This window comes from Lycium ferocissimum, chromosome 3, assembly GCF_029784015.1.
Source record: "Lycium ferocissimum isolate CSIRO_LF1 chromosome 3, AGI_CSIRO_Lferr_CH_V1, whole genome shotgun sequence".
In the NCBI taxonomy this organism is placed as follows: Eukaryota; Viridiplantae; Streptophyta; class Magnoliopsida; order Solanales; family Solanaceae; genus Lycium; species Lycium ferocissimum.
Genome location: NC_081344.1, coordinates 3,228,095 through 3,255,690, shown reverse-complemented (window position 1 = coordinate 3,255,690; position 27,596 = coordinate 3,228,095). Strand labels below are relative to the sequence as shown.

General features: G+C 34.0%; 3 protein-coding genes across 3 annotated transcripts; 2 read left to right on the top strand and 1 right to left on the bottom strand.

Annotated features, from left to right (window-relative positions):
• Positions 1-8,636: 8,636 nt before the first annotated feature.
• LOC132049290 (adenylyl-sulfate kinase 3) lies at positions 8,637-12,886 on the top strand. The gene is made up of 7 exons (XM_059440039.1): positions 8,637-8,852; positions 10,288-10,436; positions 10,628-10,777; positions 11,483-11,601; positions 11,679-11,763; positions 12,336-12,382; positions 12,495-12,886. Exons 2-7 carry the CDS (start codon positions 10,313-10,315, stop codon positions 12,591-12,593), a joined length of 624 nt encoding a protein of 207 aa, XP_059296022.1. The 5' UTR covers positions 8,637-8,852; positions 10,288-10,312; the 3' UTR covers positions 12,594-12,886.
• Positions 12,887-15,187: 2,301 nt separating this feature from the next.
• On the bottom strand, positions 15,188-17,375 carry LOC132049289 (uncharacterized). Its single transcript, XM_059440038.1, has 2 exons — positions 16,683-17,375; positions 15,188-15,651 (listed from the first exon to the last, which is right to left on the bottom strand). The coding sequence occupies exons 1-2, from the start codon at positions 17,301-17,303 to the stop codon at positions 15,493-15,495; spliced, it is 780 nt and encodes a 259-aa protein (XP_059296021.1). The 5' UTR covers positions 17,304-17,375; the 3' UTR covers positions 15,188-15,492.
• Positions 17,376-21,694: 4,319 nt separating this feature from the next.
• LOC132049287 (eukaryotic translation initiation factor NCBP) lies at positions 21,695-27,393 on the top strand. Its single transcript, XM_059440035.1, has 6 exons — positions 21,695-21,958; positions 24,189-24,284; positions 24,367-24,471; positions 24,586-24,663; positions 26,837-26,956; positions 27,046-27,393. The coding sequence occupies exons 1-6, from the start codon at positions 21,821-21,823 to the stop codon at positions 27,175-27,177; spliced, it is 669 nt and encodes a 222-aa protein (XP_059296018.1). The 5' UTR covers positions 21,695-21,820; the 3' UTR covers positions 27,178-27,393.
• Positions 27,394-27,596: the final 203 nt, after the last annotated feature.

Below are 27,596 nucleotides of genomic sequence, written 5' to 3'. Positions count from 1 at the left end.
TTCATATTAAAACATGGCTAAAGTTTAATTAGTCTGGAACGTTGACTAAAGTTTAATTGGTGATTCAAAAAATGACTGTTTGTTCATTTCTCCTAAAAATATTGCCTCGAGATTTTTTTTATTCTTAGACTTAAATTCGAAATCTTTAATTAAGGACTTAAACTCGAAATCTTTAATCAAGGATGGAGTGATACTCATATTATGATTCCACCACACGCTGGAGTTCACATTCATACAAGTTGTTATATATTGTTCCATCAACAATGCTTTCTCTCTTGTTATGATTCTAGCTTACTGCTGCACCTGTTTGGTGATAATAAGCAAATCTATAATAAAGTAGCAAATCTATAATGAAGTTTGATTGAAGACTAAATTCACTTCCGACAATGAAACTTAATTTAAGCATAAATTTAACTCACATCTAACACTGCTTGTACCAAACAATTTAGTGTTGTAATCATGTCTGTGCCACTTTAATTATGAGCGGTTGTCAGTTAAATCAATAATTTTTTCTCTTTTGGGATAAAAGGGGTTTTGATGTTCATCATATTAAAATAATCATTTTTGTCTGATCGATATTGGTGTTTGATTAACACTAATGGATAAAAGGGAATAATCTTCTGCCTACTCATTGCTTATGTAACGTAACTCACAACAAGAAAAGCTATATTTGGCAACAAAATTTTTTTTATTGCCATAGATTAATTATTGTTGCCAAAAGTACTTTTGGCAACAAAAAAAATATTTTGTTGCATGAACTATTCCCAACTATTGTATTGCAACAAAACAACTTTTTTTTTTTTTTTTGTTGCCAAAAATACTTTTGCAACAATTATCAATACTATGACAACAAAATTAAATTCTTTGGCAACAAAAAAATCATTTGCCAACAATAAAACTAAGTTGTTGCCAAATATAAAACATTTTGTTGCGATTTCTATACTTTCTTGTAGTGACTTTTTCCTTTTTCCAATTTTAGGCACAAATATAGGCATGCATGAGACATAAAACTGTTAAATATATATGAGCTCAAGTGTTACAAGTCAAGCTGATGAAGTGTAAGGTTGTTTTATACACACACATTAAGCTTAGTGTGGTAAACATTCGTTATATATAGAGATATATAGATACAATATTTAAATTTTATGGGTTCAATTTTTAAGATACTTAGCATTTATCTATTGAATTTCCAAATTTATGGGTTCAAACCTATTTTTGTCATCATCTTAGTGAATTTTATACATAAAAAAAAATGATGTTTTGCATCGAAAGTGCTTAATTTAGATGAATCCGCAGCTAAATAGTTGCATCGACCCCTAATCATAAGCAGGTTTTGAGAAGAATAGGATCACATTACACTACTAAAAAATTACTACTGAATGTCGATGGGAAAAAACTAAATAGTAGTGTTTTCATATGGAAAAATTAGGAAGTTTCCCGGTGTTTCAATGAGAACTTGTTTCTCACCATGCGTTTTCCGAGTACTGAACTGATTCCGTGAGAATGACGTGAGAGAATCATGTTTTACAATACAAACTTTCCACTGAATGTCCGTGGGAAAAACTTTTGTTTCCTGTAGTTAGGGGTGTACACCAAACCAAACAAATTGCGTCGGGTTTTTAAATATATACACCAAACTAGGGGTGGGCGTTCGGTTTTTCGGTTCGGTTTGGCTATTTCGGGTTCGGTTTTTTGAAGGTGGACACCAAACACCGAACCAAACTAGTTCGGTTCGGTTCTTTCGGTTTCGGTTTTTTAAAGTTCGGTTCGGTTCGGTTTCGGTTTTTTCAATTCGATTTTTTAAACACCAAACCAAACCAATTGCGTCGGGTTTTTAAATATATACACCAAACCAAGACCAATAAAGGACATACATTAATCCTAAAGAGACATTTTTCAACCTTCGGGATATTTTTTTTTCAATTAAAGTGAAAAATTAGGGATACAAATCGGGACTTTTACAATTGGGTTTTTTTTCTTTAAACTTAATGAATAGTCTTGATACAAAACATATAACTTTTACTTCAAAACATTTCTTTAGTTCTATTTTTTGTAAAATACAACTACATAATTAAGGTGTTTTTTGGTTTTTGGTTAAAAAAACCAACACAAAATGTGAGAAGAGTGATGACATTGTATTAAAATATTCAACAAAAGATAATAAAATATTTCTTAAAATAAATATTGCTAATTAACAAGCTATAAAGAAAATGACCATAATCTAAAATAATCAACAAGTCATGCTAAAATATTGCTAATTAACAAGGAAAATGACCATAATCTAAAAATACCAAGTAAAAATAAGTACGGCTACAAAGAAAAAAACTTAAGTTATGTATTTTCACTCTCTAAATCAATTATGCAAAACTAAAGAATAGATATCCAATATTATTGTCATTCCTAGTAGTAAATTGAATTTCTTTGTTAGCATTAGCGTTGAGTTGGTTTTGGTTTGGACTTTATTTGAGTTACTAACATCCATAGGATATAAAACTTATTGACATTCAAAATTCTAAGTTCAAGCTTGAATAATATGATAATGAATAAAAAAAACTACGAAAAAATTTAAGAAATATTTATAAATTACATTACAAATAAATATTTTTATGTATAAAATATTTTAAAAATTGAATACATGTAATGTCGGGTTGGTTTGGTTCGGTTTGACTTTTTTTAGTTAAAATCAAACCAAACCAATTATGGTCGATTTATTTTTCAACACCAAACCAAGTCAAACCAAACCATTAGTCGAATTTTTTTCTCGATTTGACTCGATTTATCGGTTTGGTGCGGTTTGTCGGTTTACTTTGTACACCCCTACCCCTACCTGTAGTATTAGGTCCTCATTTTACACCATCTAGAAAGCCCCAAAAAATTCACCGAGGGACTTAATAAATATGTATAAGACGTAACTTTTGACTTATACATATAGTATAACTTTTATATGCGTCATAAATTTTTCGACGAAAATTGTGATCATTTGACCACTCTTCAATCAAAGTGACATAGTGACATGACTTTACTACGTACTGATTATATGCCATACTACTATGTATTTCTGCGCGAGGTTGTTACAGTGACTCAAACAAAATAATTATTGAGTTCAATCATATATATTCAATGTACACTGTTGATGAATATTTTGATAAATATTAGTTAGTCCTGCTAACAGAAAGAAAAAAAAGTGAGGGAATGAGGTCCACGTACCATCTAACAGACATGAGTATGGTACGAGATTCTCTTACAATTTCCTTTGCCGACAGCAATACCATATTAGTAGAAAAATGAAATTCTGGCGAAGATTTGTTTTCTTAATTTTATACTTTTGCTATGTAGTACACTAAAGACAAACTCATATATATATAAAAATAAAACAAAAAAGCCATTGTGTACACTAAATATAACAGATAAATAAAAGCACCATGCTGTAAACTTGATCCTTAAGAATGAAGATTGACAAAAGAAATAGTAAATTAAAATAGAAGCTGAAAGAAGAAACAAGAAATTGATAAATAAATAATATTATAAGGATGGAGATTAAGGCCTTCAATTTCGAAGCAATTGAATCCCCATTAATTATTACTACTCATATGGTATTATCATTTATATACCTAAGTTCATGTTGGGTGTGCGAATAAAGTCTTATATTGGTGGCTGAAAAGCAAAAGGAGTTACTTATAAGGTGTTGAATATTTTTAATGGTATGAGGGCTTTTAGAAAAAACTGTACGACCTTAGTCCAAAGCTGACAATGTCACACTGTATTAAGAGTATTTTTGGATTGTCTTAGCCCAACAGCTCGTACTAACATTTAGTAGTCCTACCAAATGGTTAGGGATGGGTAGGGGTCACAGCCTAAGTTTCTGATGCAAAGTAGTTTCAAGATAATTGACATCATTTATACAATTTGTCTTTTGCTAGTTAATTTGATAAGATGGATTTTGTTTAAAAAGCATAATGTAATCATGTAGATGAGTTGAAATTGCTAGATTATGTCTATGTATTTCAATTACTTGAGTCGCTGATTCCTCCGTCTTTAATTTGGGATTTTGGTTCAAATTTTAAGAATGATTTTTTTTTAATCGAGAGTGATTTTATTTTTTAATAGATCTTATGTTATTACACGAATTCAGTTTAGTCGAGACCTCAAAGCGATTGAATATTGAGTGGGAAAAAAAGAAGATGCTCTACGTAATAAAGGAGAAAGGAGTGTTTTATCCAAAAACGAATCTAGGATTTAATGTTTAAGAGTTCCTACATCAGCCTCAAATTAATAATTGAGTCTGCAGTTTAATATAGATTATTGTTGAATTTATATATGCAGATCTTTCTACCCCAAAGAAGCCACACAAATCCGATCTTCCATGGCTACTTTCTCAAATAAGATAGATTATTTAGCGTATGAAAAACCTGTAGAATTCACACGAAGCACATGACTAAGACTCTAGATCCGTCCTGTCTTTCTCTTAGAGATTTTCATTATATTGATATTTTTTATAACATCAGTGCATAAAATTTAAATTAAAACAAAAGTTTAAGTTATGGTACCCTGACGCGCTACATTCTATGCACTACAACCTAATTAATCAAGGCCAAATTATTCTCCAGTCAACCGAATGTTCTAATCCCGTTACATTTTTTTGAGTTTAATTTGTTGTGTGTGTGTATAGATAGAAGTGTAGTCGAATAAGATAAAAGAACAACTCAGCAAATACTGAATTATATTATCATGTCCCCAACCAGCCCATAGAAAGAAGGTAGAAAATGACAAGAAAACTCAGCGATCCATGCATGAATAATGAATAAGTCCATACATATATTATTAGACAGCCGGTTGTAATATCTACGACCAATCTTTCTAAGAGAGTACTATATTGCATAACTACACTGTGTTGTATAACTGTCGCCTCAGAATATTGAGAAAAATCTCATAGAATGGTAAATTCAAAATGTGGTATGGTTTTTATGTTTGAGTTAATTTTTTGTTTTTTGCGGTTGTTGTTCAAAGGAACAAGTTGAGATTAATTAGTTGCAACTTGCAAGTTAAGAAACGGTCGAGTTACTTTTTGGACTCAAATATGCCTACAATAAATTGAGGTGATAAAATTAGCTAATAAAAATACGATTAGTCCGACTAGTTCAAGTTTGGGCAGGTTAAGACCCATTAATTTTAACTCAATTCATTTTGATCTGTTCAGATTCAACCATCTAAAAGTTAGACTGAATTGAGCAAATATGTAGCCTAAATTCACCAATGAGAATTTTTTTTATATATGGTGTGTATAATTATAGTAAAGAAGAAAGTTTAGTAGCATAATATCATTGCTTTCGCTTATGTTGCAACTTAATTGACGTCTGATCGTAAGCATTTTTGTCCGATTTCTAATGATGAAAATATAATAATTCAGTGTGCATCTTCACTGATTCGACTAACTGGGGCCTGAACATTTGTCAATCAATCCCCAGCTTAAGTAGCCCATTTTGTAGGCGTAACTTGGGCCTGCACAAAGTTCACATGCATTCTATTGAGGGCCTTTTTAGGAGCCCTCCTTTGGACGCTTTATAAGTTAATTACCAAACCACCACAGCCATTTTTAACTTATTTGGATGTTCGGTAAAAATAGAAAACAACTTAAATTAAGTTAAAAAGTGCTTAAAATAAGCCAAAACCAAGAAGTTGCTTAACCCCAACTTATTTTTTGGGCTTAAAAGCCATTTTGATTTGACCAACAACTTTACCCTTTTATCCCTTATATTTTCTGTTAATTTCAATACTACCCTTACTTTTAAAAACCCTTTAAGCACTTTTATGCAAACACATAACCGCTTATTTATAAAATAACTTTCAGCACTTAAAAAGTACTTTAAGAACTTGTGCTTAAAAGCCACTTTTTTTTTCCAGCTAAATCCAAACGGACTCTTAGTTGATTTATGGGTCATTTGCACTTTGTCTTGGTCTTTAATTTTTGTCCCTCAAAATAAATTAATTTTTCCAATGACATGAGTTTATATTTTCATATCATAATATCTCACAAATTATCCCCGCACCGAACTCATGGCCCGCTAGACATAAGTTCGATTTTGAAAAGCAAAAATTAAAGACCACCCATTTGAATGGAAAAATTAAAGACCGACCCATTTGATGGCTAAAGCGTGCAACTTCTTGTTGATTTATTGAGGGTCATTCACACAAATGCCCTTATTCGGGGCCCCTCAAATTGTTGGTCTTTAATTTTTGCCCTTCAAAGACTTTAAGTGGCCGAAACTATCCCTGAGATTCTGGGCTGAATCCCAGCAAAGTAGAAAAAATAAAATTTCACAAGGCAGAATTTTGTAGGAAATTAGGCCTATTCGGGGAAAAGTTAGGCCTTAGGCCTAACTTCTGTAGAATCCCAGCAGAGTAAAAAAATCGTAAGGCAAATTATGCCTTAAGGCATAGTTTCTATACAGAAGTTATGCCTTAAGGCATAACTTTACTCCTTGTCCCAAGATAACTTTTGCCAGAACTACATAAGGCCTAATTTGGAACTACAACATTGCTAAAACTTGAAACTACAACATTACTAAAACTTGGAACTACAACATTACTAAAACTTGAAACTACAACATTACTAAAACTTGGAACTACAACATTACTAAGTTAGGCATCTCCTGCCTCCTACCAATACTCTCTTGTCTTTGGCACTGATCACAAGACCTTACCGGCAAATTTGCATCATGAAAGAGAGTAGACCAATAATAACCACATTCAAGAACTTTAGCAGCAGTCTGAGTACCACTATGATGGCCCCCAACCGGAGAGTCATGGCACGCTTTTAGAATCTCCATTACCTCACACTCGGGAACACAACGCCGAATGATGTTATCAGCACATATCCAGAACAAATATGGCTCATCCCAGTAATACTGACGAGAATCTCTCAAAAACTTCTTTTTTTGGTATGATTTGATCTCATCTGGAATAACGCCCGTCACCAAAAAGTTTGTGATGTCTGCATACCAAGGTGCTACCTCAGCTGTCATTGCTAGAAACCGCTCATCAGGAAACCAACGTTGTGTCCCCGCCTTATAAGGCCTAACTTTCGCGAAACCTTGTCTCGCGATTTTTTTTTTAATTGAGCCAGAGTTCGAACCCAAAACCTCAAACTTTTGCGCCACTTTTTTAGGCGAAGGGTAAAAATTAAAGACCAAAGAATTTGAGGGGCAAAAACTAAAGACCAGAGCGCTTGAAGGGCAATCCGCGGAATTTTTTTATTTATTGAATGATTTCATCTTACAATTTATTCCATCTTATCTAATTAATTCGTTCATCCTAATTATCATTTTAACAATTACATGAAAGGTTAAAATTGTGTAATCAATTTTATTTAGGTACCTCATGTCACAAACAAAATTGTGACCATGGAGAGATATATACTGTGCATGTAAATGATGAATTTCTAATTTGAAAATAGTATTTAAATTCTGTTCGGCTGTGACCAATCAACTCGACAGAGACATTCAGATATAAAAGAGATAAAGAAAGACGTACTACTTTTTTGTTTTCTCAATCGACCCTCACACGTCAGACGATGTTTAATTGAAGAGTCAATTTTTTTTTGGAAAATGAAAAAATATGAGTTTGTCTTTTTCACACATTAAAAAATAATTAAAGTTGGTGAGAAATCCGTAGCGTTGTGAGTACCACTAGAAATTGGCTCTAACTTTGAGCTGTGTGACAATGAATAGGGTATCGTGAATACCATAAAGACACCGACCAATATGTGAAAATCAAGATTCAAGTCTTCCCCAAGGATTTTTGTTATTATATTTATTTATTATTTATAATACAAATTTGTTTTATTGTTCAACTGAAAATTGAAATGCATAACTTTCTTCTCCCACTAATTTCTCCAATACAAATTAAATGATTTATATTTTAAAGTCATTTTTTAATGAGAAAGAAAAAATTTGAGCACGAGATTTGCGTCTAGTGTGTCTTACTATTTCACCACCAAGTCTTCTTGAAAGTGAATTCATATAATATGATATTCATCTAGTGTAATATTGTAACAAAATTAGATCTATTAATCGATCATATCATATAAGCCCAAATCGCATATACAATTACTTCAATTTGAATTATCCTGAAAATGTATTTGTTTTACTACTTAGAGTTAGAGAAGGAAAAAAGCAGTGTAGTTTTCAATTTAAAGAGAAGATTCATCTACCACTTAAAAGAGAAAACTAATGAAATTCAATCAGATAGGAAACTTTTTTGATGCTTTGTGCTCAATGTCCTATACCCGCATCAGATCTCAATTAGTTCAATTTACATCGTGTAAGACCTATTAAATTTAAAAATGATTTTTATTAGAATTTTTTGTCTCGAATTCGAGACTTCTGATAAAAAATGAATAGATAGAGATGGGTCTAATGCATTGTGTGGTCACGTGAATCCAATTACTTTGGCACAAATCTTGTATTTTGCTTAAAACAATTCATTAAATATTTTAAAAGTATATTTAACCCAATTATTATTATTATAGCATTTACTTGAGATCATTATAGAATTTATAAAAAAAAAAATACGAAATATAGGAAATTGGTAGAGAAGTATAATAATATAGTTAAGAGCCGTTACTTTCACTCCATCAACTTCGCACCCTTGTCACACTGCCTAACACTTGGGACAAGCTCACACATTGATTCATTATTTTCTACAGTTTCATCTTGTGTCTCAATCACAAAATACGTCCATATTCATAAATTTTTGAAGAGAAAAACAAACTCCCAATTCCAAATTCACATTCTTGCTCTTTAACAACTCAATTTTTTCGTTTAATTTCAGCTTTCTGGGATCTTCTTTCACAGGTAAATATTTAGTCTTTATTGTTGAAGATGTTTTGATTATTTGATTTCTTAATGAGGGGTATTATAAATTTGCATTCTTGTTTTAATTGTATATTGGAGTGGCTTTCTCTAAAATGTGTGTTGAAATCATGGTTTCTTGGTAATATTTCATTTACATTGAAATTTTGGATTCTGATTATGATGGGCATTTCTTATTTTGTGCATTTGTCTGATCTTTGAAGGAAATACAAAGAGAATGAAATTCCATTTTCACTAGAGTTCTGAAGATCTCCCATTTGCCCTTCTTTTTTTTTTTTTTTTTTTTTGCGGGGTGGGGGTGGGGGGGGGGGTTGTGTGTTTTTATTGGGGAATATAAATTTAGAAGCTAAAAAGTAGCTACATTTGAATATTACATTTACCTTTTGTTTGTGAACATGGTAACAGGAAAGAGCCTTAATAAATTGGTACTATAAGAAATTGTTATGAAGAATGACTAGGCAATAGCTTTGAAATTTTGAATAGATAGGACCTATCTAGTCAATAATTTAGCATTTCTAAGTAGCTATTTACTCGACTTTTGGGTCTTACTGTCGCGTAAGGGCTTATCGAGTGGTTTAAAGCATAGTATTGGTATTGCTATGTAGGCTTTCATTTAGTGAAGGTTCAAATGAGAACAAATCTCTTGAATCTATTAAATTTCTGCTCTTTGGAAGCCATAATCACAATATCCAACAAGGTCCTAATGTTATATGGATGATGAAAATGTTTAGACTATTTTGTAATGTTAGCTTATGCAGCATCGTGATTACCTTCGTGTGCCTTTAACTTGATTTGTTGATGCTTCTTCGAGAAAAAGAGACAGGACTATTTTACTCCCCGGTGGATCATAACATGTTAAGATTAATATAAGTGATACTTCTTCATCTATGAACTAGATTGCAAATATCAACTAAGAAATATTTGTTGTTTTCTTGATGTTTTCTCACATTTTCCAAAAAACCCTCTCGTAAAAGTATTTGAACAATATTTTCGGTAATATTAGTAGATCCTATTCGAACCACCCTTTTTCGATCCATATCAGCATTTCATATATCACTTGAGCCGATTGTCTTTCGGAAACAGCTCCCTATCTCACGAGGTAGGGGTAAGGTCTGCACACACTCTACCCTCCAGACCCTACCTGTGGGAATACACTGGGTATGTTGTTGTTGTTGTTGTTGTTGTATCAGCATTTCGTATAGAGATTATTATCTCAGCAATAGTGTCCCTACCCATGGAAGAAAAGGGGGCATTCTAAAGCATAAAGATCCTTAAATTCTCCAGAATCTTCTTTATTTTCATCCGTGTTGAAGTAATTGGTAAATGAAAATCCTGCTTTAACACATCAACCGTTTAACTGCCCAGTGGACCTCGCGTGGCGGTCGTATTAACTTCTGATATTTTTGTGTGTTATTAGAGAAGGTAAAGGGTGTTATCTTTTGATGTCTACTGTTGGCAATCCTGCAAACATATTCTGGCATGAAAATCCAGTTGGAAAGGCGGAAAGGGAAAAGCTGCTTAACCAACAGGGATGTGTTGTATGGATCACAGGTCTCAGTGGATCAGGTTGATGTTACTGTGTTGTTGCTTATTATTTGTCTATTGTATTAGCTGTGGAGAATTCGTATTTTGTACATATGTTCAGAGGCAGAGAAGAAAATGTCTCCCATAATCCTATATAAGCGGTTCAAAAGTTTCGGATGCTCATTTTTGCAATGTTTGCCATTGTTTTTAAGATTTTATTTCAATTTATGCAGGAAAAAGCACACTTGCTTGTTCCCTAGGTAGAGAATTGCAGTCAAAAGGTAAGCTTTCATACGTTCTTGATGGTGACAACCTTAGGCATGGTCTGAACAAGAATCTTGGGTTCTCACCAGAAAGCCGGACTGAGAATATACGTAGGACTGGTAAGTGTATTCTTGCAAAGTGAATAGAGCAACCACGAGTTTAATCAATTATATATCTGTGAGATTTTGAGATGCTCAGAAGAGATTTGCAAACAGTATGTTGCATTTCTGTGTCAATATGACTCTGTAGATGAACTTTAGAATAGTCTTCACTCTTCAAGCTCTCCAGGATTTCGTATTTCAAAATTTTAAGCGCACAAATGACTTGCAAACACTTGGGAAGAGGAGGGAGGTTTGGAACAACGAAACAAAGAAAAGATGAAAAAGTGATGGTTATTTCCACCCTTCCGTTCACGTCCACACTCCATTTTCAGTTACATGAAATAGAGTGTATAAGGGTAAGGAAAGGAATTCTCAATTTAATCCATTTGTCCAATAATTTTACAATGCGAGTAGGGTAAAAAAAAAAAAAAAAAAAAAAAAATCTACATGCATAATCTCCTTAACATGAAGGAAGCTTCTAGAATTGCATTTTTGCTTTTTTTTTTTTGATGAATCCCCTTGTTAGAATTGCTAGCTGCTCCACCACGGGTAAGAATAGCTTTGGCCTTATGCAAATTGTGGGGTTCTCTGGCTAAAGTTCAATGCTAATCCTGGTTGAACGGATAGATATTTTTCAGTTTGGTATGAGACACATGAGAATTTAGACATAATAGTAAATATTTTGTAGTTACTGGTTCTGTACTTACTCGTAAACTTGTACAGGGGAAGTTGCAAAGCTCTTTGCAGATGCTGGATTAATTTGTATTGCAAGTTTGATATCTCCTTACAGAAAAGATCGTGATGCTTGCCGTGCACTATTGCCAGATAAAAAATTTATTGAGGCGAGTCTCATGTTCATTGATTTATTGTAGAAATATTTTGCATTATCTAACGCTTTTTTTTTTTTTTGAATTACCAGGTTTTTATGAATATGCCTCTACAACTGTGTGAGGGAAGAGATCCAAAAGGCCTCTACAAGCTAGCTCGTGAGGGTAAAATCAAAGGTGTGTTTTAGCTTCAGGCTAATAGTAGCCTATATTACTTCCACATCTTTATAAAATTTGTATTCCTAAAAATGATGATTAACTCGAGATAATCACGGGGTTACAATGCTTAGTTATATAATTTATATTAGATACAATTTACAACACTGTTAATAATAAACTGCATCTGTAAACAGCTGTTCTGCTAAAAAATTTGCATGTAAACTATTTGAGTAATCCTTGTTTCCATGCTTCATGGCGTTATTAGATGGTTGGCATCATTTGTTTGTGAAGTACTCTAGTGTTAGAGGCAGAGCCAGGGTCTTTAGGTTATTAGTTCTGGATCATATCTATTTTTGCTTACTGGAATCTGGATGGTTTATTTATACATATTAAATGAATTTCTTAACACAAATACAGGGTTTGAACCAAAGTTACTTAGTTCTGCCAAACCCATAATTAACACTGTCTGTAGTGGAACGGATTATCATTCATAATTTGGCATGCTTAATCGGTAGCATAATGATATTGTTGACTATTATTTCTGGAATGTACTTCGAATCTTACGGAATTTTAAGCACTTCATTTTGTAGGTTTTACTGGAATAGATGATCCTTATGAACCACCTTTGAATTGTGAGGTATGTATTATATTACTGCTGCAGCTGTTCTAAGCTTTCAAGAAATTGCGAATTCCCTTTTGTTTGTTTTCTCATAATAATTTTTGTTCCGAACATTTGCTTCTCTGGTCAGATTGAAATACAACTAAAAGATGGAGTAGTTCCTACACCAAATGAGATGGCTGGACAAGTAGTCTCTTATATGGAGGACAGAGGCTTTTTGGAAGCTTAGTGACCGTGCTTGCTGCAGATAGGAAGAAAAGACTCAGCTGAGGGAATTACCAAAAATATCTAGTTCTCTCCATCTGTTTCAACAATATATGTGTTGTTCGATAGGATTAGTTTGAGATTGTACACATATGTTCATCTGGTGTCTAGGTCCATAGGATGTCCAATGTGATACAACTATATGATGCAGAGTTAGTTATGCACCATTGCATCTCAAATTCTTGTATATTTATGATGACATTTCTCTGACTGTTTAACTTCAACTTTCGAATGGCAGGCAAAAGATCACCTTTGTTACTTTTCGTGCAAACGTCCATGGAGAAGATTACCATATAGACCCTACTAAAGTTGTGTTTCTTTGACTCTCATTATGTCTGTTCTGGTGTTACTTGTACAGAAACCTTAATATGACTCATGCTAGATTGCTGCCTAGTATCATTATGCCACTTTCTTGAAGACAAAGTTGAATGAGAGAGTCTCCTTGTAAGTTATAGGTTTGTCAAGCAAAGAAATCAGAAACTTTACATTCCATGTTTTTCTAGAGAAGCTATGCTACAGAAAAGATATTTTTGTTGAACTTTTCTAAACAAAGGCATCACATGTTGAGGACTTGAAACCAGTAGATTTTCAGTTGCAATTGTGCTCCTTGCTTATTTTATTGCTCTTTAATCATTATTTTTCCCCAATCTTGGGAAGTGAATTGATGTCAAAGATATTTTTGTGACCTTGATATGAAGCTGGTACTGTAACTGGGATGACTGGCTAACTGTGGAAACTATGCCAGAAATAGATTGATGTTATGTCATGTCACACCTTCAATAATGGTGTGACATATATGGTAGTGAATTAACATCATGTTCTGCAAAAACAAGGTCAAAGGACTTGTGCCTGCTTGACATTTGAACTTGTAAAATGTATTTTTAGCCCTACTAGGCACAGAGTTAGAGTTTCAACTACAGGTTCGATATAATTCAGTAATTCCGGTCAATACCCTGTATCAAATTCACTTAATATGTATAAATAATTTCTCCGTAAGCTAATAACCTACCTTTTCTAGAATCCAGAATCTGTAAACTTAAAAATCTAGATCCGCCTCTGAGCTCCACTTTTTTCAAATGGAACCTTACTACTACATTAGTAGTAATACTGTAGTTTTCTTTTAAGTTTTAATGATGTAAGACAATAACAACTTCCGGAATTAGTCACCCATTTACTGGCTCTTACTACTTTATTGGCTGATCGAGTCATAAAATAAAAATAAAGAAAGACATGCTAAATGCCATCATAAAAAAAGAAAAGTTGTTTGCACTAACCGTCCACTTGGCCTCCAAATTCCAAAATACTATAAATAACTGAATTAATTAATCCGGATTTTTACAGAATAAGGCGAAACTAAAACCATAAAGTTGAAAAAGTAGACAAACTTCCACTGACACTTTGATAGTACACAAAAGCAAGAATCCAACAAAGATTTGCAACAAAAGAGAAAGAACAAAGAAAGAAAAAAATGGTTTTTAACAGTCTACTGATGGTGAGTGTAGCAAATTTATCTGCAGATTTTTGGCAATTCATAGGTTGCAGTAATCCAGAAAGATTGCGAAGTGATCAACTTCTTTACCTTCTTTTCTGTTTCCCTTTTCAACAGATTCGTCGATTTAGTCACTGTCTTTGGACTTTCTTTTGTTTCCCTTTGCCAAATCCATTTCTCTCTGGTTCTGAATTAGATGTTCAATATTCATACTCAGTGCTACCCTTTACAATATGAAGAAAGAAATAAGGTTCGATGTTTAGACGTTCATAGTAATTCTACCTATATAAAGAATCATGAACGAGGCGATCAGAATGGTACTTGAATCCATTATGATCTCGAGTTTTCAGATACATCCAACTTTTGCTCGGATCGAGGTTTCCACGCTCCATTGTAGGATGGATCAAAGAAGAGTTTGCAGAGGCGGAACCAGGATTTGAAGTTTATCTATTTTGAACTTGCTACCGAACACAGATCTCGTCTTAGTTCTTACAGGATTCTGAATTGACTATATATACATATTTAATGAACTTTCTAATACAAAAGTTACCGAATTCCTTTGAATCCGAACCTAATATTGTAGCTCCGGCCCTGAGTACATGTTCAGATGTGCTGAGTCTGTAATCCTCCTCCCTTCTTCTCTTGAGTTTGTCATTTTGATCATTTTGATCGTTTTAGTGTGATTTTCTTGTAGTTCCCATACGGGGAAACGTTTTCATGCTCGGTTATGATATCTAACTTGGTTAAATGACTTAAATTTTGGCTGTTTTTGATGAAATGATTAGTTTACGGTTTTTGTAGATTTGATCCATTGATTTACTGTTGCTTTTATTTGCTGCATATGGTTTATTGTAGAACAGAACATAAACTCTACATGTAGCTGCATGTGTAAGATCATAAGTTTTAAAAGTTTTCTTTATCAACTTCGTGAACACCGGTCATAAAATGGGATGAGGTAGTTTTATATAAGATCTTATGTGATTTTTGTCTTTTCCAAATCACGGAACAAAATTGAATGGCATGGAAGTTAAGCACGCACATACAGAAGCACTTACAAACCCAAAGCCATGTAGTATTAAAATAGTTGTGTATATCTCTGAACCAAACTGCAGTTTCCAGTACAAGTGACCTTAATTAGTACAAACTCATGGGAAATTGGAATCAAGTATATATGCAACATGTATAGTGATCCTATGTTTAGATACTAGGATCTACAATTTAGACGTCGGGACTTCTAAGTTGAGATCTAACTTTACCTACACTTATAAATTATTTCACATACCTATAAGGTACGATATCGAGATAGTGAGTTCTGTTGAACCTGCAATTCTACTCATTGTTGAATCCACCATTGCTAATGGAAGGTTAAAACGATTCAAGAGACTGATAAACAGTCTTGAATATGCTCTAAGGAGCATAATAGTAACCCTTCAAAGTCTGTGATGCGTTTCTCGGTTATCGGAACTGATTCTCTGACTCCACAAATTGCTTCATTCAATTTTGTTGCAGGCTGCTGAACCACTTGCTTCATTTTCTGCAGTTCCACATGAACACTTTTTTAGATCAGTGGGGTGAAAAGCACATATGGTGAACAATAATTGGGGATTTTTCTAATGACCAATCCAAAGAGCTGTAGTTTGACAAATTACCATATATAAAAAGTTGTTTTTCACCGATATACTTAGTATAATTTTCCGACTAAGGATGTTCAACTGACTACTGTTCACTATACTATGCTACTGATTTAACTATTATGGATCTTACACAGAATGGTGTATTTGTCTTCCTTCAATTACCACCAAGGTTTATAATTTAATAGTATCAGTGGGGGAGTCTTGGACATAATAGGTGTGGGATTGATTGGCAGCTCGCAGCTTGTTGTTACGATGAGAGCTTCAAGCCAGATTTCTGGTGGCACACCCTCTACACAAGCACCGCCCTACAAAGGGGAACGGGGAAAGCTACAAACCCAAAACCTTCGACCCTTCTTTCTAAAATGGGATGCTCAAGGGACCTCATCTTCTCATTTAGTCATTGCTCATTCCCATTAAGCTGTGATGGAGTCAAGAATTCAAATAAGGGTATTCGGAAAAAACAAACTCTTATGCCAAGGGATCTGACAACTTATATATATGCAAAAAAAAGTGACTTTTATCCTATTTACATAGTATTATAATATTTCAACGAATTGAACCCCTCTGCCTCCTCCCCGTCATTAGGCCAAAGTTTTTGGCCTTTCCTTCACCACGCCTGTTCAGGCTTTGCAGACCTATCATGTGGTAAAAAGAAGAAAGTGCGACAGGACAGTAAACCGAGCACACTACAGAAAGATTCTAAATATGAGAAGTCCCCTCGGATTCGAGAAGAATACCCCTTTCCCTCCCTGATCACTTATGTAATGAAAAAAAAAAAAAAAAAATCCTCCAATTACATCCTTGTCTTTGGAAATGGGTAACAACTAACAGACCAGTAATGATCCAGTACACTAGTTGGTCTTCATCAATCAGATCCACCAAAAAAAGAAGTCAAAGCAGAAAACTGAAACTAATGGAAAGTTAGACAAACCTTGTCATCAGAAAATTGGAATTTAAGCTTCTGATTCTGCTTATGCTGTTTCTGTTTTTGGTGATTTCCAATAAAGATGCAAAGTGTAGCAGCAGCAGCAACAGCTGCAACCCCAAAGGAACAAATAGCACCAACTCCAGTCAAGTTCCATTTCCATAGCTTAAATCCACCATTCTTCTCTTCAATATCTGCTTTCATATTGTCCCTTTTCTTGATCACACTCTCTTTTTCTACATCCAAGGTTTCAACTTTATCCTCAAAAGGGAAATTCATTGAATCAATTTGAGACATAGAATGAGTCTTGTTACTGAACTTGGGTGAGTCCAGTTTCATGTTTTCAAATTCAGTTTCCTTCATTTTCTTGAAGAAAACTTGAGACACTTGATCCTGCTCATCTTCTACCATCTCAGTGATAACTTCTTTAGTAACCACATCATCTTCTTGGGGTTTTTGTATACTTGGATTCATCTGAATTGGAAGTGGAACTAGTTGATTTGGCACTCTTGATGAGTGCTCTGTTGAGTCGACAAATTGAGAAGCATAGAAAATTTTGGTTTCTCCATCATCATGGAGTTCAAGAAGTCCATTATCAGGAAGAAGTTCCCACTCTTGAAGATCCATATTTTCACTGAATGAGAGAAGGGTAGTTAGAGTAGAATGGTTAAATAGTTTGGAATTCCGTGGAGTCCTGGTTCTTTTAATGACAGTATTACTCAAGTTAGCTTACGCTCATCTCAGCTAATTCTACATGTAGACCTGTTGTCTCCCACCAGCACAGATACCGAGTAACGCTATCCACATGTTTGGACATATGAGTAGAAATCACTTAGCGTTTTTGCTAAGACCTCATGATTACCATCCCAATTCATTAATCACTAAACCACACTTTTACAACTTGTTTGGATAATTGTTACATATCGTTTCATAATGTATCGTATTGTATTGTATTATTGTTTTGATGCAAACAACGTTTGGATATATTATATCGTTATTTATCATTTCATAATGTCATATACAAGTATTTTGAAGAATAAATTTACAATATTACAAAAAGAAGAAGAAGATAGCCGATAGGTACTTGTTTATAGGAAAGGTAGAATAATAAAATAAAACTATTAAATAATAAATAAGGTTATGATGAAAAAAATAAGATAACGATGTGACCACACCAAATCAATCGTTACATAAAATGACATTTATTATTATTGTATAACAATGGATTTAATAATACAACATAATAGATAATTAACATCCAAACGAGCTGTTAGGTGCCGTGGAGTTCTGATTCTTTTGGAAATTAAAAGTCAAAGATTGGTGGCTTTGATGGAGAGTAATGTTGGATTTAATTCAGAGAATGCACTCAATATGGAAAATGTCTTCTTGCACTTTGGAGAATGAATATTAAAACGTCTTCTTTAGTTATGATGGTGATATGGGGAGTCATGTAGATAGGTGGAAGCTTAACACTGAAAAATATCAATAGGATGGTCCTAAGGGACCACATATAAGGAGGCTAATCTACTTGGACTTACTAGACATTTTTCTCCATTATTAATTGGATTAGTACATAGTCATTCTCATTAGTTCAATTTCAATTTGAAAAAAATTGAACCATGGTTAGCACCAACTTTAGATTCTTTTTATATCCATAGTGTCAATGTCAACTTGCACATATTTCGATTATTCCATATGATACTTGCTACTTATTGATATTTAGTCTTATTCTCTCATGATTTTCATTCACTTCATTAATAACTAAATCCTTAGAAGCAGGTTTAGACTAAACTATGCCTCTCAAAGCCCTTTTTTCACCATGTACCTCTAGATTCTCATTCACCGTGTAACTCTATCCTAAAAAAGAGTTTATTACTCTCTTTGTATTAGTGTATGTGACATAATTTTCTTATTTGTCTGTTCCAAAAGAAATGATGCGCTTTTATATTTGGAAAATATTAAAATTATTCTCATTTTATCGCTTAATGAGAAGGCTTTTATAGCGCACAATGTTATAATAAATACGTTTTAAAAGTTTTACTGATCGCAAATATATGTCGCGTTTAAGGTCTCAAATTTAAAAATCGTCACTTCTCTCTTGTAACTCTAAACCGATGTCACATAAATAAAAAAGGGGGGAGTTTGTTCCAAGAGACGTTTAAATGTCGTTGTGTTGTGTGACATCGTAAACCGTAAGATGCGTTCTCAGAATTACCTACTATTCGTGGATGCCTTCTTATAAGAGAGTTGTGCAAGTAAATAAGAATGAATAAGCAGAGATTTTTCAGTTTGCGGGGCAATAGATTTCATTTTCTCAAGTTGTATGGGGTAGCAAAGGCCAGCGAGGTATGAATTGAAAGGAGCAGCTAATAGACGTGGAACAAAAGCAAAGAAGTAAAACCCAATGACACATGGCTGTATTATGTATGGAATTGGACCATCTAGCAATCAATTTCTACCATATTGAAGTAAAGTTGAATAGGACTTCAATAGCAGAATTGCACGCTCCAAACTCTAAAAATGGAAAGGAGTATATATATATATAATTAGTGTAATTTAACTTGTTACGATTGATTACTTATAGAATTGATTTTTAATTCACTTGATGAATTTATTGCCTTCCGTACTTGAGGAGAATAGATGATTAATTCACTTGGTGAGTTTTTTGCCTTCCATAGTTGAGATGAAGAATTCAAACTTCATATGTAGCTTAGTATCTCCTCGCTTGATGAATAAAAGAAAAGGTTATATAACATTTATTAAAGATTATCAATCGATAAATCTTATTTTGAAAACTTTTCTTAAGTTGAGGGTCTATATTGGAAACAATATCTCTACCTTATTATAAATATAGGAGTAAAGTCTGCGTACATCTTACCCTTTCCTGACCCCACTTATGATATTACACTGGGTATGTCGTTATTGTTATAGTGTATCGAACTTAAACTCTAACGTAAAAGACTGTGATAGACAACCTTCTCTCTATTAAGTGTTTGTCTCTTGCCTTTTTTTTTTCTTTTCATAACGCAACAGTTAATCGAAAATACTAATTTAGGAGATTTACAGACTTCTATTTAGCAAAAACGAATCTGCAACAACCATGATTCATGTCACCGGTCATTGGGAATCTTCACAAAGAGAATGAATATCCTTTTCCACAACATATATCCTATAAAATAATTTTTGTATATATTTTTATGCAGTTTTGATTTTTTAGGTCCATAATAACTACTCAGGAACATAATTAAAGAACTATTTCCATCTTATCCCTAAATGTAAGTTGTTATTTTCTCAAACAAAATTTAAGAATGGGTTAGGGTTTAATTTGGTTTAGTTTCGTGGGTCACGAGCCAGGTTAAAAGAGGGAACAAGTAATTTCAATTGAGATCGTGTTATTTGGGTGGATTTGGGGTTTCCATCCAAATAGGGGTACAAGTGTGAAGTTTGAAGACAGCAAGGGTATTTTTGTTCACAATTGCTAATGGAGGGTAAAGTTAGCTAATAAAACAAAATAGAGGGGTATTTTTGACCCTTTATCGATCAAAACTATTAAATAAAATAATTTGTATTATTTGTTAAATGATCGATTGTTTAAGTATTTTTTATAGTATTAATGTATCGAACTTAAACTCTAAAAATAGTATTAATGGACAACCTTCTCACTGTTAAGCTTTTGTCTCGTCTTTTTTCCTTTATAATGTAGTTGTTAATGAAAAATACTACTCCCTCCGTCCCAAAAAGATTATTCTCTTTTAACTTGGCATAAAGTTTAAGAAATAAAGGAAGACTTATAAAATGTGTGGTCCAAAACAAGCCTTAGATATTTGTGTGGTTGTAAATTATCTCTCGCCAAAGTTAAATTGTTTTTAAATATAGAAAGGAACATCTTTTTTGAGACGTTAAAAAGGAGAAATCTTTTTGGGACAGAGGGAGTAGTAGTTTAAAAGATTTATAGGATATTATTTAGCACAAGCGGATGTGCAATAATCACATTCGTGTCATCAATCGTCGTGAATCCTCACGATGAAATTTCTTTAGCCACTGCCTAAACATCCTATAAAATAATTTTTTGTATATAACTTAAGCAGGTTTAGTTTTTAAATTTTTTAAGTTTATCATAGCTGCTCAAGAACATAATTAAAGAACTACTTCCATCTTATCCCTAAATATAACTTTGTCATTTTCTCAAACAAATTTAAGCAAGTTTTGCCAAGAAAATGTCAAGGAAATAAGATCTCTTGGCCTCTTACAATTTGAATAGAAGAAAATAACTTTTTCAGATCTCTTATGTGTTTTTTTTAGATTTTTTGTATGTAAAATATGAAGATCTCTTGTAAAAAGTCATAAAACTAAAATAACTTTGTAAAAGGGCCAAATAACCATTTCTCCCACAAATCTCGTTTGGATTTTAATGATAAGACAAAATGACACAATGATCCCTTATGTTTGACTATAGGATCAAAATAGTCCCTTTAGTATGCAATTAACAGTTTGGTCATTTAAGTTTGTCAAAAGTTAACACTTTTAATCCCATGATAAAATATTTATCGACTCTGTTGCTTAGATTTGACAGAAATAGTGAACAAATTAAATATATTTAACTATAAACACCAAGAAAGTCTCATCATTCCTAAAATATGCAACACAAAAAACTACACTAGACACTAAAAAGATATAAAAAAAATAGTACAGCAGTAGAAATTAATCTCAAAAGACTACATCACGCTTTAGAAATAAATAAAAAATATGAAAAAATACAAAAAAAAAAAAAAGAACATATCTTAAATGTGAGTTCCTGCTTATTTTGTTCATAGTTCCCGTCAAATCTAAATGACAAAATTCGGTAAGTATTTGATGGAGACTAAAAATGTTAATTTTGATAAACTTAAAGGACCAAAACTGTTAAGTACAAACTTAAGGAACTATCTCAAACATGTGGGGACCATTTTTGTCTCTAATGATAAATAAATGTGTAGTTTGGTACCGGGTAGACCCGATTGGGTCATCAAAAACATATGGGGAAAACCCGATTCGTTTGTGAAAGAAGGGGATCCGCAGAACCATATACAAATCCCCTCTTCATTTTCATTGTGAAAACCCCTCTCTTATCGAACCTCCAGAAATCGGAAAACCACCATATACACATGGAAGTGACCGCAGAGAAGAGAGAATTGGATAATAACAATAAGAACAATCAAACCCTAAATATCGATCCGTTGACTGCTGTAGAGGATCGCGAACGCATCGCTCTTGACCTTAAAGCCGGCTTGCATCCTCTCAAGGTTTCACTTTTCTTTCACTTGTTTACTTTTGTGCTATTTCTGCAATTTTTATTTAGGTTTTGGTTCGTCAAGTTTAAATGTTACATGCTTTTGTTCGTATGTTTTCTTATGTTATTTGATGCTATTTTGTTAGGTTTGATGCAATTTGTGAAAAATGTTTTCTATTTTGTTAGATATCGTAATTTTTAGGTTTATCGAGTTTAAATGTTACATGCTTTTGTTCGTACTGAGGTTGTTTGATGCTATTTGCAGCTATTTTGTTATATTTAGGTTTATCGAGTTTAAATTTGTATGATTTTGTTTATACTCGTTGTTTTGTTAGGTTTGATGCAATTTGTGAAAAAACGTTTTCTATTTTGTTAGATATCGTAATTTTTAGGTTTATCGAGTTTAAATGTAACATGCTTTTGTTCGTACTGAGGTTGTTTGATGCTATTTGCAGCTATTTTGTTATATTTAGGTTTATCAAGTTTAAATTTGTATGGTTTTGTTTATACTTGTTGTTTTGTTAGGTTTGATGCAATTTGTGAAAAAACGTTTTCTATTTTGTTAGATATTGTAATTTTTAGGTTTATCGAGTTGAAATGTTACATGCTTTTGGTCTTATGTTTTGTTAGGTTGTTTGATGCAATTTGCAGCTATTTACTGATAATGTTTTCTGTTTTATTGTATTTAGTTCTAAGGTAGAGAGGCTGTTTGATGCAGTGTGCAGCTATTTACTGAATATGGTTTTGATTTTATTATATTATTTTAGGTTTAGGAGATTAATTTTATATGCTTTTGTTCATACTTGTTGTTTTTGTTAGGTTGTTTGGTTCAATTTGGGACTATTTCTAAAAAAAAGTGCTTTCTGTTTTATTTTATGTTATTGCTAGGTTCATCAAGTTCAAATTTATATGCTTTTGTTCATACTCATTGTTCTGTTAGGTTGTTGATGCAATGGTTCTGAACTCCTCAGTGTGTGACTGCTTTCGTTTTATTTTATGTTAGTGCTAGGTTCATCAAGTTCAAATTTATATGCTTTTGTTCATACTCATTGTTCTGTTAGGTTGTTGATGCAATGGGGCTGAACTCCTTAGTTTGTGACTGCTTTCGTTTTATTGAATAACAACAACAAGAACATACCCAGTGTAATTTCACAGGTGGGGTCTGGGGAGGGTAGAGTGTACGCAGACCTTACCCCTACCTTTAGAGGTAGAGAGGCTATTTCCGATAGACCCTCGGCTCAAAATAGAATAACGCAGCGAAATAGCAAGATATGAAACAAATAGAGCAACAGATAATAATATACATTGGAAGAATAAGAAACTACGCGATAAATAAATAGTACTACTAAAATAAGGAACGTTGAATGAATAGTATTAAAAAGTAGGTGCCTGGTGGAATAGCCCCGGTGCACACAAGTTAGCCTGTACACCACTGTTGTGAATAAAGGTTATTTTAAGTTAACGAACAAGTCAATTGAAGGTATGAGTTATAGGCCCCCATTACATTAATACAAAGAAATAAATTTGTCCATATACTTTTTGAACCAGAGATATAACTAAATGTGTAACATAGTAACTACTAGTAAGCCACTTCCTATTAGAGAAAGGAAATACAACATAAGGTATAAACATATGCACAACTAAATCAATGACCTCGGGTGATAAGGATTGGACATAGTGCTTCTGAGAGAAATCTGCATCAATATCTTACCTTTATACTTATATACTCCAAAGATTTGGTAAATACAATAGCGTCAGGTGTTGGAACTGGGAACATGAGTATGGAGTATCAAACTTTGAGCATCATATGTCCCATACAATTGATGCTTACTTACTGAAAGTCCATAGTAGAGCCTGATAATCTTGTAGGATCCTGTGATTCAATATTCTTGCATTTCTTCTCCGTTTTATTAGCACCTCCATTGTTTAAACAATCAGCACCTATATCGGTGGTCAAGTTCCTGACATGCCTCCAAATTTCAGCTTTTCTTTTTTGGAAATGGCAACACAAATATATTCATCATTGTAAGTACCACTCAGGCCTGGAAGATTTTAGACTAGGATATGCTTGCAGCTTATTATCATGCGCTATTTTCCCACTCTTTATAAAAAAATATATGTTTGGGACGCGACTTTTTAGTTCCATATGCACATTTATTTTGTAGCCATGTTTACTTTTCATCATTTGCTTTCTTTTGTGAATTGTGCTTCTGGTACTCACTTAGCTTCATTGTCATGATCAGAACAAGTTTGTTTTCTGGTACACCCGCCGGACACCTGGGGTTCGAACACAAACATCGTACGAGGATAATATAAAGAAAATTGTTGATTTTAGTACTGTAAGTCAATTTATCTCTGGCCATTTTGTCAATACGTGAATTTGATTGCCTCATTAATAAATTCTGTGCTCATCATCCATAGGTTGAAGGTTTTTGGGTTTGCTACTGCCACTTGGCTCGCCCATCAACATTGCCCAGCCCAACTGATTTGCATCTTTTCAAGGAGGGTATTCGTCCATTATGGGAGGTTAGTTTTGGTGCTCATGCTAACTATTGCTTTACTGCTTCCTCAATTTCGTTGAAGTCCTTAACTATGTATCTCTTACCCAAGTTAATTTCCTGATTATATTTGTCTCTGAAGGATGCTGCTAATTGCAATGGTGGGAAGTGGATAATTCGTTTTAAAAAACCTGTCTCTGGACGTTTTTGGGAGGACCTGGTAAGCAAGCTGTCTCAGTGATTGTTGTTTTCTGTCAACTTAGCTGGATCATTATGGCTATAAAGCCATTAAGTGGAGAAACAAATTTTTAACTCGACGAAAGTAGGATTGTAAGCTTCAGACAGTATAAAAAATGATTACCAAAATAGAGAGCAACCTTCTATTCCTTTTTATGCAAAGAATGATGAGATGCCACTTAACAAACAATCTCACATAGGTTTCTTGCCATAAGTAAGCACTAGCAGTTGATCAGAGAGCTCACCAGGGGGGAGTTGGAAAAGCCCCTGCTTATTTATGCGGGGGTCAGGGTCGGACCAGACCTTTTGTCAAGTAAACCAGCCAGCTCCATCGAGTCTGGTTGGGCCTTTCATAAATCTCCAGCCGAAATACATTGGAGGTGGGGGCCTAACCTTTCCTCCACATACATCTTAAGATTGCATCAATCTATACTATAGATGGTCAGCTAGGCTTCTCACTGAATCATATACAAAAACAAATTACATACAAGAGAAGCCGCCTATCCATCCAAACTTGAAGTAATATTAAGGAACATCAAAAAGGTTAATTCTATACAAGGTCCTATCTACAGTGATAGAGTTTGTGCTTGCTTTCATCCAGAATGAAGAGTATTGAAGTTTATCCATTCTGAACTCCCTCTAGTAGCTCTAGGCAGCTAACAACAACATACCCACTGTAATCCCACAAGTAGGGTCTGGGGAGGGTAAGTTTATGCAGACCTTACCCCTACCTTGACAGGTAGAGAGGCTGTTTCTGATAGACCCTCGGCTCAAGTAAAGCAGAAACACAGCAGTTAGTAGCTCTAGGCAGGTGATGGAAGGAATTGAGCCAAGTTATCTGTCTGAGGTCAAGCCATGGTTAGCAAGAGAGGCTGCTACTCTGTTACCTTCCCTAAAGCAGTGAGAGATCATTTTTCCATCCATTAAACGTAGTCGCCATCTAGTAGCCTCAATAATGTTGGACAAGTTCCAAGGAATCTTACTATTGTAGGTCACCCAGTTCGTACGAAGCACAGAATTAACTTCGATCTCGATTCTGCTAAAACCATTATCCACACACCAAGTTAAGCATGTATGAAGGGCTAAAGCTTCAACCTTGTTATTAGAGGAGATATCAAAAGGAGTAGCAGAAGCAGCAATCAGATCACCCTTATGATCTCTGACGATACCCCCATATCCACTAATCTGTTATCCTGAGAGATGTCTTGTTTCATTGACGTTTCTCCTCATTTTTTGTCAGTAATTACCCAGCTGGTCTTTTCATCATGCTGCCTTAGATTCCCAGTAGCTAACGAATTTTTTTTCCCCCCCTTTTGACAATGCTAACGAAAAAGTTGTCTGTTTGTAGTATTCTCATCTTGGAGTGTACATTTGCTAATTGTGAATTTACTTAAACAGATGTTGGAAGGTAGGTTTGAAGCTTTTGTTGCCAAATATCTAATTATTAAAACTAAATTAATCAATCAACTCCTCAATCCTGTGTCAGTTGGGGTCAACATTAATTTGGGAAATTTCACTAGACAAGTAAGCATTAATCTGGTAAACTCTTTTAAAATGATTTGTCGGACTACCCTCATGATCATGTTTGTTTCCTAAGCTTTGCCAGAGGAACAATTATGATACTTTCTGTATCATTATTTTCTTTTTGGAGGATAAGAGGATGATATGTTAATAGCACATTCATCACTACAGCACATCTGAATAATGTAATAAAATTCTCCCTGCATCCTCAAAAAAGAAAAATTGTTAATTTGACATCAGCTAAGATAAGATCAATGTGACTTCAGATGCAAATTTTGGCAACTGTAGGTGATTTCTTCACATATGTCCAAGTCTTGGTGGACAAAGTTACCCGGTACCTGTGTTGGTGGGAGGTAGCAGGTACCCTGTCCAAGTCTTGGTGAATACACACTTTTGTAGCAATTAATATTTTAAGGTGGGTGCACCAGACCAAGACTGTAGTGCAACGCCTAGGCGACACTTGAAGGCCCGATAGTAAGCCACTTTGATGGGCCTCCCCCCTAAGAATTGACAGCCACGTATCAGCGATTGCCTCCCACTGTTGTGTATCATGTTCATAACATCAGGGTCACAGGTTGTCTGGTGATGTTTGAATTCCTTTGAACTTATGAAATGTTGATGGACTTCTTGTCTAGGTTCTGGCTTTGGTAGGTGATCAACTCGATTACGGTGACAACATATGTGGTGCAGTTTTAAGCATTCGTTTCAATGAAGACATATTGAGCGTGTGGAATCGTAATGCATCAGATCAGCAGGTATGCTAATTGTATCCCTTAATCCACACCACCTTATTCCATATTAGGCTAAACAAGTAAACATGCTCACATCATCTTGGTTTTGGTAGGCTGTGATGGCATTGAGAGATTCAATCAAGCGACACTTGAAGCTTCCCGGTGGCTATGTCATGGAATACAAAGCCCATGATGCTTCCTTGCGCGACAACTCATCATACCGCAATACTTGGATAAGATCATAAATAGTTGCTAAACTCTTATTTTGCTGTTAAACTTTCAGAAGAGAGATTGCATAGTTTGGTTGGTATTCGGTCAAGTGATTTTCATGGCATGTTGTACGAGCTACCAGTCGTGGCAAAATCTCAGATTACCAACACTTTGATCTTTTAGTTGTCTGTAGTTCGTCTAAAGTGCATGCACTTGACTCTATTGAGTATTGACAAATGGGTTTCCCAGTAGTTTGTTACTAGTTACCACCAGTTTAAACTAGCAGTATTAGCTCAAGTATAATTGACAATGAATTATTCCCAGTAATATGTTAATCTAGTTACCACCACTTTAAGGTAGCAGTATTCGCTACATAATGCTAGTTCATACGATTACAAAAAGTTCCATATAAACGACATGCGTGTAATATGGAATTCCAGTGCTTGTATTTACA